Raw genomic sequence first — 13,055 nt, 5'->3', positions numbered from 1 at the left:
AAATAATAAATTATGAAAATACTCGCATTAATGAAAAAGAATTAAAATACTTGTAATTTCTAAGAGCAGTCTTTAAAAAATAGTTTTTTTGGGTTAATTTTACAAAATATTTAATATAATTCTTGAAATTTGTATGAGGAAGATTAATTAATACTCTATACAAAATGGTGCATAAAAAAATATTTAATACTAGTGTCTAATGGTGTAAGTGAATACAGATAATCATGAATCCGAACTGATCTAAATTAATTTAATGAGTTTGGATCTGATTTTTTCAGTTTTTGAAATAGACCTATTCTAATCCAACACTGTATAGGTCGTGTAACATATTTTATTTTTTCAACCTATTATCTGATTCGATCTGACCATATAATAATAATAATAATAATAATAATAATAATGTTTGAATGATCATTTGTTCATAACAATACTCATTATTACTCTTATTTAGTAATAAATTTTGTGTTTTAGGTTAATATTATTATAATAATATAATATATTTATTTTAAATTTTATTTTGTATTAATTAATATTGATTTTTGAGTTGATAATAATATAATAAACTAATAAATTAATTTTAGAATTTAAATTTTTTATCATTTATTTTATAGTTTAATAATATTATATTTAAAATAATGTATCAAACAATTTATATTTATTTTGAAATATTTAATTTTTTTTTAAAAATTATCTAATTGGATAAATTTTGATTAGGTTACATATCGGATCCATTTAAAATCTGGCGAACCCAACCGATTTATGCTGGTACTAGTGTCTATTTTTTCCCACATTCTTTCTTCTAGGGTTTCTGAGTTTCTCTGCTTTCGTTCTCAACTCGCTCCCCTCTCTTCTCACAATCAAAGCGAGTTCTGAGTTCTGACTTCTCCCTCCCCTTCTTCATTTGCTCTACTAAACCCTAATTACTACTGTTTAAATTTGCTATAGTGCATTTTTTGAGAGGATTTAGGGTAGGTCAATTTTTCATCCGTAGACAACACTGGATTTGCCTAAAATAAATACCTTTATTTTTTTGTTTAGATAATCATAACATACTTTAGCGGAACCCTAGGCTCACACATGACGGGTACTCTGTTGTCAATACTGTCCTTTCTATTCTTTTTTGTTTTTTTCACTGTGCCCTGTTATTAAAAATTATAATGTATTTATATGTATGTTATAAGGTGGTGAATTTGGGACTTGAATTTCCTCCTTTTTACTCGCATTGTATTTTTTTTTTTTTTATCTGGCTAAGTTGTCGTATTTTTTATTCAGAAGATTTGTAGTAATTTTATTACGTTCTGGATAAGTCATGCTTGCTAGTTTCTTCTAATTATTCGGTGCTTTTTGCTAAGATAGACAAGCTAGCATTAGCACGTTTAAAATCAAAGTCTCTGATTCTTCATTGTCTATCTGTGAAGGTTTTTAGGGCATAGACAGCGGGTTTAAGCTCAGAGACCGGCTATATTTCTGCAATCGTGATGGCTGATGATGACTATGATGACATGGACATGGGGTTCTTTCTCTCTCTCTCTCTCATTCTCTCTCTAACACTGATACACAAATTAGGGTTTTGCCAAATTTAATTTACCTATTGAAAACCTATGCTGGAAATCCAGATGAGAGTTTTTTAAGTATTTTTATTTTTGTTTCTGTATTTGAATATTAAAGCACAGTAAAAAAACTTTTCAAATATTTCTCCACTGGGTATGATCATGTTTCCCCTTTTCATTCAAACATTCATTAACAATTACACTTCATGCTTCAATCAACAGGGTTAGAGCCCTGCGTTTTGTAATTTGTCTATTTCCATTGAATGATTTCTCATGGAATAAAGGATGGTGGTGCAGGTATGAGGATGAGCCACAAGAGCCTGAGATTGAGGTACAAAATTCTCCGCCTTGTGTGTTTTCTTTTTATTTTGCATGAACATGTGCTATGGAGCTTAGTGATGAATGAAATAATGGAATTACTGTTGGATTGATTGATGCAGGAAGGAGCAGAAGAGGAGCTGGATAACAACAAAAATGATGACGCAACTGGAGACCCTCTTGAAACTGTGGAAAAGGAAGAGGAGCAACCAGTAGAGCGGCCTCGGAAGACATCGAAATATATGACCAAGTATGAGCGTGCCAGGATTTTGGGTACTCGCGCCCTACAAATCAGGTTTTCTTTGGAACTTCGTGAGCGTGAACCTAGGATTCCGCTTGTTGATTATTTGTAACATGTTACCTTTCTTGCTGAGCAGTATGAATGCACCTGTCATGGTAGAGTTGGAAGGGGAAACTGACCCACTTGAGGTAATGGAACCGTTTGTTCTCTTTGCAATTTGATACTTCAATTCTTATGATGTTAATTTGTTTGAGTACAATGTGGGTATTCTATTGCCAAACTTATTATGCCAGTTTCAGATTTCCGAATAACTGTGGTATCTCCATATGCTGTTCTATCAAGTGTAGAAAATATTTCATTAAAAAATCTTTCACTTTTACCACTTTAGTGATCTACTGATTCCTTAATTAAATGTTGTGCCATTGCATGCACACTACTGATGTATAATTCTGCAATTGTACAAATATGCAGATAAATCATGGATGAAAGATGGAATTCTGTCTTTTCATATATTCCTTTTAATTAATAGAGATTCCTAAGATGGGAAGATTAATTTACATAAAAAATATGTTAATCCTAAAAGTAGGTGGAATAATTAATAGAGATTCCTTTTATCAGCTCGTAGATTACTTTCCTCATCATAGCTTGCTTTCCTTTGTCTCTGGCTCCCTTGAAAAACGGCTCTTGGCATAACCTAACTTGGTTTGTAATTTAGTTTTTCAATGGCAGGCTTTTTTTAATATTCCAACAATGTCATGAAACTTTTTTTTTTGTCCAAGTAAAGGTTGTCGTCATTATTGAGCTTAACTGATAGGTTCTATGCACTGCTTCAGTCTTCAAATGTTGAATCTGGTTAAATGTTTATTTATTATTGAAAAAGTGATTTGTTATTGTTTAATGTTATTTGATTCTCAAGTTCTTTGGTGTCCTGGAGAATGCAATGTGCTCTCTGCACTCCATTCTAGGAATAAGTTGATTATATAGCGTGTGTTTGTTTTCATGTCGGATGAAACTGAACGTTAATTCATCCCTTCCTTGCTTCTACATTTCTGCTTTGGAAAGTGTAAAAAACCCGTTGATTGATATTCATATGGTAAAACAAACACACTGATAGTCTCTGCATTTTGTGTGCTGATAAGAGCCATGTCCAATATTACCTGTGTTGCTGCTAGCTTCTTGAGCTTGTTTACTTTCATTCAACGTCATTTTGAACTTTTCTTTTTTAATACCAATTATCCTTAGTTTTATTTCCTACCTGTTCTGTAATTTTTATTATTTGTTGTTGACAGTTCTCACAATTTGTGTTAGGATTCCGGGATACATGTATTTTTGGTTAGCACTTAGCTCTGGTTTATAATGTCCGATATTTTGTTGTCCCAACTTGAACAGATTGCCATGAAGGAGCTTCGAGAGCGGAAAATACCCTTTACTATCCGGCGCTACTTGCCTGATGGAAGGTAAATTCTGCCCCTTATATAAGTGAGAGACATTTTGTTCTTTGGGGTGGGGTCAAGGATTCCATTCTTAATGTCACACTGACTGCTATCATCTTTGGCGAAATTCTCCAGCTATGAAGATTGGGGAGTTGATGAACTGATTGTGGAAGACTCCTGGAAGAGGCAAGTGGGTGGCGATTGATGGTTGAACTGACACAGGTGTGGGGAGGAGTCACTGGCACTAAGATTTTGTCCTCATAACTTTTATCTTTGATTTGTTTGAGGTTGATACTGATGATCCCACCTTAAAATTGGCTCACAGCTATGTATTAGTTTTTGGGTGTCTGTATATCTGTTGACTGTTTTTGGTGCTTTAGCTCAGTATAATTTCTGTTTAAGCTTGTTTATATATATCGGCTTTCAATAGTGTTTGTTGCTGTTTGTCAAATCAGTTAGATGCTAATGTAACTATTATCCATTAACATGATACCAAAGAACATGGTAGATAGTCTTGTACTTTAAAATTGATGAATACTCAAAATCAAAAGCTTTTAATGTGTTGGAATTAGTTCCTGATGTCACTGTCATCCACGTCAACAAACATTACTAATGATGTTACATGTGAAATGCCAAAACTGCATATTTACATAAATGCAAAAGCCTAATTTATTGATTTTAAAACAAGGATTAAGATTAGGTTTGATTGAAAGATAGACATAAAACACGTTTTTACGAACAAATCAATAGTGTCAAAAGTGTGGAACACAATTAATATAACCCAAAATACAAATAAAATGCAATGTAACTTGTATGGTAACACGCACATCTATAGTCAATAACACTAGATTTTTCAATCCAGTTAAGCTATAACTATATATTTCGAGTCATGGTTAGAGAGTTGCCAAAAGGTCTTGCTATAAAAAGTCCATTAGAGCTCCCACCTCCCAGACCTTCATGCTAGCATTTGCTAGGTGCTAAAAATTTTCTTTACCAAGAGGAATTGGATATGGTCCTAAATTTCTGAGTTAGATGTTCTTTGAATGGTATGTTCCCGAGTTACCCTTGAAATTGAGTCCTCCAATGCGACTTTGAACTTTTTCCTTCCTATGCACTTTGAATCATGTTTGTTACAATGTGAGCACCAATGATCTTCAGATTCTTATAGAAGGCTTCCCATAATAAGAGAATACTTTTGTGGGATCTTTAACATAAGCTACGGTTGAATCATTAACGGGTTTTGCATGAAGCATTATTGCTCGACATCTTTGTGCCCCACGGACATTGTAAAACACCTCTTAAGAGAGAAGAAGGTTTTTTCTATAAGTAATTTAACTAAAATAAAGGGACTTATTGGTTATTTATTTTGAGGAGTGGAAATAACTCTAAATGATTGGTGATAACTTGACGGGTGCTGGGTGCTACCACTTTTCATGTCAAGGGGTTTTCTCACTGTTAAGAAAGTTCTATGCCATTACCATAAAGTATATGGGAGTGATTTTCACCATTTTGTAATAATCAATGTTAGAAACAAAATTATTTTTCAGTTTCCTCCTGATTTTTTTTAAGAGGTTTGGATTGTCTTCATTGTACCCACTGATTTGGACTTGTACTCTACTAATACTATTCATCCAGATCGCAATTGTTCACATAACTGTTCATCACAACTGTTCTTGATACTGTTGATTGGTAAACTTCATCGTCACTTCATCTCAATGGCTTGAGACAAATTTATTGTTCAACCCTTGACCCACAATGACATGCAGTTTATATTGTAGGGCTCATATTGTAAGATCTAAGATGTATGTAGTTTTTCTAAAATTCACAATTCAAGAGAACTACATACCATAAAACATAAAGATCTTGGAGTCTCATTGATGTGAAATCGTGCACAAACTTAACGATAGTGTTTAGATCAATTGTATCTTACTCTGCAAATTTCATAATTGCACGATTCCACGACGTGATGAAATATGACATTCTAAAATGCAATTTAGACATATAAATCACTGAAAAATGATTAGTAAAATCGGAAATATGAAAACAAGAAAGTTTTGACAGATTATGAAAATTATAGCAATGCGGAAAAATAACAAGGAAACAGAAAATGAATGAGGAAGAAGATGATAGGCTCCACAAACAATTGACGTTTGATAAGCCTTTAGGAATGCCACAAGAATTTTAGTGAATTCTTGATAAGATCAAATGGTTCAAGGAAGAACCCTAGCAGAGACAATTCTCACGTTTCAGAAAAATAAACATTCAAATCTGTCATTTCATTCATACCCAAATGACTTATACAAAATAGTTCTCACGTACAAAAAAGTAAATAAAAGATAAATACGTTATCACCATTACAAGCTAAATAAAATGTCTTTGCGATTAAGTGAGACCTAAAGAAACTTGAGGTCTTGGTCTAAAAACCAGCCATAAATACTTTATTATAACTATTTTTATTTTTATTTTTTAAAATGTCTAAGTCACTATTGACCTTCAATGATTAGTACATTTTGAATTATTTTGGCCTCTAAGTTTTTTTTCTTAAGTGTAACTTCACAAATTGTTGTAAATCACTTGTTATAGAGACTCCTCTAACTTCTTAGTCCTAGCTCTAGTCATAGACCCTCCAAGTAATTATTTTGACTCTAGATCAACTTCAATGTCTCCATCACTCAGAAAGAGGGAAACTTACATTCGTTAGTGAAGACACTACTAGAAAAGTGTCATTTTCTTGTAAATTTTCCTGCAAAAAAATATTCTTAGAAATTTTTTGTGAATTTTCTTGCAAAAAAATATTCGCAGAAATTTTTTGCGAATTTTCCTGTAAAAAAATATTCACAAAATTTTTTTGCGAAAAATAATTTACAGATATTTCTTACAAATTTTTCTACAATTTTAATAATCATAGAAATTTTTTTTATGGTAAAAATTTGTAAAAAATATTGTAAAAATTTGATTTTGTTTCTTGCAGATTTTCTTGTAAAAATAAAGTTTATTAAATGGTAGAAAAATTTTGCAAGTAACTTTTCCTGCGGATTTTCCTGCAAAATTTTAATCCGCAGGGAAAATAAAAAAATATATATTTAAATTTATAAGTTTAATATTTTAAAAAAACTTCAAATCCCACATCGATTGAAAATAAAGCAATTAAAGAGTATATAAGTTGGGACAACACTTATCTTACAAGTTGATTTATATGGTTGAGTGTTAGACTTATAATCTACCATCATCTTAGAATTTAAAAGATTATGTATCACATGTTGGAGGCATGAAAACAAATGCTTCGGATGAATTCATTGTGAGCATTTGAAAGTTAAATTTTTTGCGAAAAAATTCGTAGGAAACTTTCTTGCGAATTTTTTTTGCAGGAAACTTTCCTATAAATTTTTTTTTTTGCAGGAAACTTTCCTGTGAATTTTTTTCACAAGAAATTTCACAGGAAAATTTCTTGTGAATTTTAAAATTCGTAAAAAAATATTATCTACGAAGGTATTACCTGCAGATAAAATTTCGCAAGAACAATGTTTCCTGCAAATTTTTATGAAAAATTCGCAGAAAAAATCGCATGTAATAAAAGAAATTCTAGTAGTGAGAGTTTATGCAGTTGAAAGTTTATTTTAAATGATTTTGTTCGACAAATAATGATTCTTTAAACAAATAAAGGCCAAAATTTTTATAAATATATTATTATTATTTTATCTATTATCTTGAATTTTTTTAAATATTTTTTATATAAGGTCATTTTTATATTAGTTTAAAATTTTCATAATACTCAAAATCTTATGATTTTACGTTAATTTAATATTTTTATATATTAAAGACATATACTCTCAAAATATTTTTGAACATACTAAGTTGATTATACAGTTTAACTGCAGTGAAATCAATGGTCGATAAACTAGTGCGCATTTTCATATTTCATTAATGATAAGAATGATTTGTAAAACATAGTCGATTATATATCTTCAATTTTATTTATTTTATTCAAATAATAACATATTTGGTTAGAGTTTAATTTGATATACCGTCAGATTTTTACATGTTATTAAAATAAGGAATCATTCTGCATTTAATTTTTAAAGTATTTACTAGACGTGTGGTTTTAATTCCACATACATATATATATCATGCATGAAAGCACCTACGATAGCGTTGTACAGTGAGCAGTGGCTAGAGATAGTATAGAGTGGGGAGAGCCCTAGGTTGCATGGGGCTTTGAAGGACTAAAGAACCGAAAACCCTAGCTAAGCTCATATCGTTTTCAATCATCGTTAGAGGAATATGACTCTGTTATCATCTTCTCTATCATCTCATTTGTCTCCTCCTCAGACATTCTGTTGTCTTTGCCCTTCGACTTCATGTAAGGCTCAAAGAATTCCTTGTTCTCCTTCTCTAGCTCATTCCACACTGTTCATATATTTATGCTCCATAAACATATCATCATATATATAATTTCTCAACATATGCACGTGCATGCTTCTGTTTTTGTTGGTTGGTGGAAGGTTTGTATCCGATATATGAATTACCAACAATATATATACATTCATGTTTTGTTTCCAACCAAAACGAGAAAACATCGAGTTCAAATTTTCAATTTCTTTTCTTCAATCCTTCGAGTTAGCTAGATGCAAATTATCCCATCTTATCTTCTTTGTTTAACACAAAATAATTCTTAGTAAAAGAAATTGTCATTCTTATTGATTGAAGAAGGGATATAAAAACGAAGTATATATACAAGTTATTGAGCTTATCTGATACTAACAAACTTGGCTGTATGAGCTGGAGATCCTAACAGACTAATTCAAATTCAAAAATAGAATATGCCTAACTAATAATCTCAACTATTTGCTAAATTAGTCCCGCGTATATACAATATGGAATATACTCTAATACCCCCCCTCAAGTTGGGCTATGGATGTCATACATGCCTAACTTGGACAGTGCATTCTGAAAAGGATGAGCATGTAGAGATTTGGTGAAGGTGTCTGCAACTTGAGAGGCGGAGGAGATGGGCAAGAGATGAATAAGACCTGACTGAATTCGAGCTCGAATAACATGACAGTCAACTTCGATATGTTTTGTTCTTTCATGAAAAGTAGGATTGTGAGCCAAGTAAATTGCAGATTGATTGTCACAGTAAGTAGAAATAGGAAGAGGGAACGAAATTTTGAGATCAGTCATCAGATATTGTAGCCATTGTAATTCACACGATAATTGAGCCAAGGCACGATATTCTGCTTCAGACGAACTTCTAGAAATAGTACCTTGTTTCTTTGATTTCCACGAGATCAAGGAATCTCCTAGGAATATACAATAACCAGTCACGGAGCGTCTGGTGTCAAGACAACATGCCTAATCAGAATCAGCAAAGGCAGAAGGTTTAAGAGAATTGGAAGAAGGGAAGAACAAGCCCTTGCCAGGACAACCTTTTAAGTATCGTAGGATTCGAATGGCAGCCTTATAGTGTAAATCAAGTGGATTAGAGACATATTGACTGACCTGTTGGACTGCATAGGAGATGTCTGGTCTAGTAGTTGTGAGATAGATCAATTTACCAATGATTCTTCTGAATTCTGCAGGATCAATATATGCAATCCCTTTGTCAGCCTGTAATTTTGTAGAAGGATCCATAGGAGTGGCAGCAGGTTTAGCTCCTAATAGACCAGCATCTGATAAGATATCCAAAACATATTTTCTCTGGTTTAGAACAATCCCTTTGGCTGATTTAGAAACTTCTAAGCCGAGAAAGTATCTCAGATCACTTAAATCCTTAATGCTGAATTGATCATCTAGGTACTTCTTCACATGATTAATTTCTGCTAAATCAGTACCTGTAAGCAAAATATCATCCACATATACTAGTAGAGCAGTAAATGAAGATCCTGTATTTTTAACAAATAATGAATGGTCTGCCATTGATTGAGTGTAGCCTAGGGAGAGAAGAGCAGTAGTGAGTTTAGAATGCCATTGTCTACTGGCTTGTTTCAAGCCATACAAGGATCTCTGCAATTTACACACTTGATTAGGAGAATCAGCAGTGAGTCCAGGAGGTAGTTTCATATATACTTCCTCATCTAAATCACCATGAAGGAATGCATTATTCACATATAACTGTTGTAAGTGCCAACCCTTGGCTGCTGCAAGAGCTAACAAAACTCTGAATGTGGTGATTTTGGCAACTGGAGAGAAGGTTTCAAAGTAATCAATGCCTTCCAATTGGGTGAAGCCTTTAGCAACCAAACGAGCCTTGTACCTCTCTATGCTGCCATCTGGTTTATGCTTAATCTTATAAACCCACTTGCAACCAATAGGATGTTTTCCAGGAGGAAGTTCAACCAAAATCCAAGTGTTTGTCTTTTCTAGAGCAGTAATTTCAGCTTTCATAGCATTATTCCAGCAAGGAAATTGTGAAGCCTCATAATAAGATTTGGGTTCAGTTTGGGCATTAATGTTAGAACAGAAAGTTTTATAGGATGAAGAACAATGGTCATAAGAAAGTGATTTAGACAAAGGATGAGGAGTGGTGTATTTACCTGGAGGAGATTGGTTAGCATTGTAGCCACAGTGAAAGTCTTTATATTTAGTTGGCCATTTCTTGATTCTGTCTCATTGCCTTAATGGAGGAGGAGGTGGATTCTGTGGAGGTGAATCTGGTGCATTCTGTGGGGGAGAGTTTGGTGAAGAACTGTGTGTAGGTGAATGAGGTTGAGGAGTGTTTGGAATAGGATCAATTATAGGAGCAGGATTTTGCAGATTGGCTGTCGGTGAAGGAAAAAGTATGTAATTATCAAAGGTCAAGGGAAATGGTGTAGTGGCCTGAGGTTGAAATTGATCCTGAGATTTATGGAAAGGAAAGATTGACTCAAAGAAGGTGACATTTCTGGACATGAAGATTTTTCTGGTTTTCAGGTCATAAAGTATGTATCCCTTTGTAGTGTCTTTGAAACCAAGAAAGGCACACTTAATGGCCCTTGTACTAAACTTTGTTCGGTTGGCTTGTAGTGATGTAGCAAAAGCCAAGCAGCCGAAAACTCTTAAATGAGAGATTGAAAGAGGTTTATTATAAAGTTTGACAAAGGGTGAAGTATTATTCAAGGTTGGAGTTGGAATTCTGTTAATGATATGGATTGCATGAGTCACTGCATAACACCAAAGAGACTGTGAAAGATTGGCTTGGAACACTAAAGCTCTAGCTACATTAAGGATGTGTTGATGCTTCCTCTCAACAACACCATTTTGTTCTGGTGTTTCTATACATGTGGTTTGATGCACAATTCCTTTTTCTTCAAAAAATGAGTTCATTAGAAATTCTGGACCATTGTCAGTCCTTATGATTTTTACTTTGGTTTGGAATTGTGTATCAGCATATGTGATAAAGTTTCTTATATGATTTCTAGTTTCACTCTTAGCTTTCATTAAAATTAACCAAGTGAACCTAGAAAAATCATCCACAATAGTGAGGAAGTATCTGTAACCATGAATGGAAATGACAGAACAAGGTCCCCATATATCAATGTGAAGAAGTTCAAAAATTGTAGAAGAGCAAGAGTCACTATTATTGAATGGCAATCTCTTCTGCCTTGAAAACTGACATACATCACATGGTGAGGGTGTTGAATCAGGAATAAAATCAAATAACCTACACAAGGATTTATTTCTAGAATGGGAAATATGGCCTAGCCTATTATGCCACAGTACTGAATTATCAATTGGATTATTGGTCTGAGAAATTAAATTGCAATAAACAGAATCAATCAAGTCATGGTGCTTCATAATATAAAGACCCTTCTGCAGTTTAGCTGAACCAATCATCCTCTTGGTCAAAGCCTGTTCAATCAAACAAATGTTAGAAGTAAAGGTAACAGAATATGTGTTGGATTTTGTTAACTTGCTAACAGATATGAGATTGACTTTAAACTTAGGTATGTAAAGCACATTGTGCAAAATGAGCTTTTTATAAAGTAAAACTGTTCCTGCAGTGTTAGCAACAGTTGTGGAACCATCAGGTAAATGAACGAGAATAGGTTTAATCTTATGATATGTGGTAAACATGTTTAAATTGAAGGTGATGTGATCAGTGGCTCCAGTATCAACTATCCAAAAAACAGTTGACATACCTGGTTCTTCAATGGTTTGTGTGTGCAAGGCTGCAGAAGTATGGGTGAGATTGGTGGAATGGTGGTTTGAAGGAGTTTCTTCTGAAGTTTGACAATTAGATTGCTGTAATAATGCTATTAAGTTGTTATACTGCTCTTGAGATAAGGCATTGACTGGATTTTGAATTGACTTCCTTTCTGAAATACTCTCTACTGTTCCTCCTTCTGTGTTTATTGATTCCGCCAGGTTTGTTGATGAATTTTTGAACTTGTAACCAGGTGGAAATCCATGCTTAAAGTAACATGAGTCCACTGTGTGATTATTCTTTCCACAAAAGGTGCATAATCTGGCAGGTTTTTGACGTTGATGACTTCTTCCAAAATTACCATGTCTGTAAGTCTTATCATTGTTGTTGTTGTTCCTGTGATTGAAATTCCTGTTTTCATTGCCTGCATTATGTTTCTTAACATCCGAATAAGCAACAACAGTGGAGTTCCCAGGATTTGAATCAATATCAACTTGTCTCTCTTGCTGAACAAGTAATGAGAATACTTTGTTGATGGATGGCAAAGGATCCATAAGCATTATCTGAGATTTGACATGAGCGTATTGCTCATTCAATCCCTTCAGAAATCTTATAACATAATCTTGATCTCTATAGGTTTTAAATTTTCGAATTGCTCCACAATTACAAGGAGTGGAACAAGTACAATGAGGAACTCCTCTGAAATTTTCTAATTCATCCCATAGAGATTTAAGATGAGTATAATATTCTGAAACAGTAAGAGTACCTTGTTGGACTTTGTAAATCTCCTCTTGTAAATCATAAATTCTGAAAATATCTCCTTGTGAAAATCGATCCCTGAGATCATTCGAAGCATCTGAAGCTCGATTAATCCAGAGAATGGATTGAAGAATTGAATCTGAAATTGATCTGTGAATCCATGCTAGTACCATGTTGTTACTTCTTTCCCAAGCTCCATATGTTGAATCTGTTGGCGCAGGGGGAATTATGGATCCATCGACAAGTTTCAGTTTGTTTTTGGACATGAGAGCCAGTCTCATAGCTCTTGCCCAAGCATGGTAATTAGGTCCCGTTAAGGGAGAGGAGACCAATGACTGAGAAGGATTTTCATTTCCATGGAGATGGAAAGGATTCATTGGATTTGTGAGGAAATCCTCATATGAGTTCTGGTGTGCCATTTTGAAAATAGAAATTGTGTGCGGAAAATAGAAATGTAAAAAATACGAAATTCTCTTATGGCTACCAGAACTCAAATGATGAGCTTTGATACCATCTTAGTAAAAGAAATTGTCATTCTTATTGATTGAAGAAGGGATATAAAAACGAAGTATATATACAAGTTATTGAGCTTATCTGATACTAACAAACTTGGCTGTATGAGCTGGAGATCC

The 13,055-nt window shown here is 33.5% G+C and overlaps 2 protein-coding genes across 3 annotated transcripts in view; one reads left to right on the top strand and one right to left on the bottom strand.

Moving 5' to 3' along the window:
- Window positions 1–13,055, bottom strand: part of LOC109792210 (uncharacterized) — a 45,418-nt gene that overhangs the window by 9,748 nt on the left and 22,615 nt on the right. The gene's annotated exons all lie outside the window — the stretch shown is intronic.
- On the top strand, window positions 747–3,954 carry LOC109792193 (DNA-directed RNA polymerases II, IV and V subunit 6A). Of its 2 annotated transcripts, none has more exons than XM_029270709.2 (7): window positions 747–873; window positions 1,419–1,513; window positions 1,848–1,881; window positions 1,991–2,163; window positions 2,246–2,297; window positions 3,499–3,566; window positions 3,678–3,954. In XM_029270709.2, exons 2-7 carry the CDS (start codon window positions 1,479–1,481, stop codon window positions 3,745–3,747), a joined length of 432 nt encoding a protein of 143 aa, XP_029126542.1. In that variant the 5' UTR covers window positions 747–873; window positions 1,419–1,478; the 3' UTR covers window positions 3,748–3,954. The 2 variants fall into 2 exon arrangements, with proteins under 2 accessions (XP_029126542.1, XP_029126541.1); XM_029270708.2 differs by having other exon boundaries at window positions 749–968.

Source organism: Cajanus cajan, chromosome 7, assembly GCF_000230855.2.
Source record: "Cajanus cajan strain Asha chromosome 7, NIPB_CcT2T_4, whole genome shotgun sequence".
In the NCBI taxonomy this organism is placed as follows: Eukaryota; Viridiplantae; Streptophyta; class Magnoliopsida; order Fabales; family Fabaceae; genus Cajanus; species Cajanus cajan.
Note: the sequence above shows the minus strand (reverse complement) of the source record. Positions and strands in the feature narration are given on the sequence as shown.

Bases quoted from the DNA above. Each gene is read 5' to 3' on its own strand.
- LOC109792193 (XM_029270709.2), top strand. From the start codon at position 1,479: ATGGCTGATGATGACTATGATGACATGGACATGGG. The intron at 1,514-1,847 runs GTTCTTTCTCTC...ATGGTGGTGCAG, and splicing joins TATGATGACATGGACATGGG to GTATGAGGATGAGCCACAAG. The intron at 1,882-1,990 runs GTACAAAATTCT...TGATTGATGCAG, and splicing joins CACAAGAGCCTGAGATTGAG to GAAGGAGCAGAAGAGGAGCT.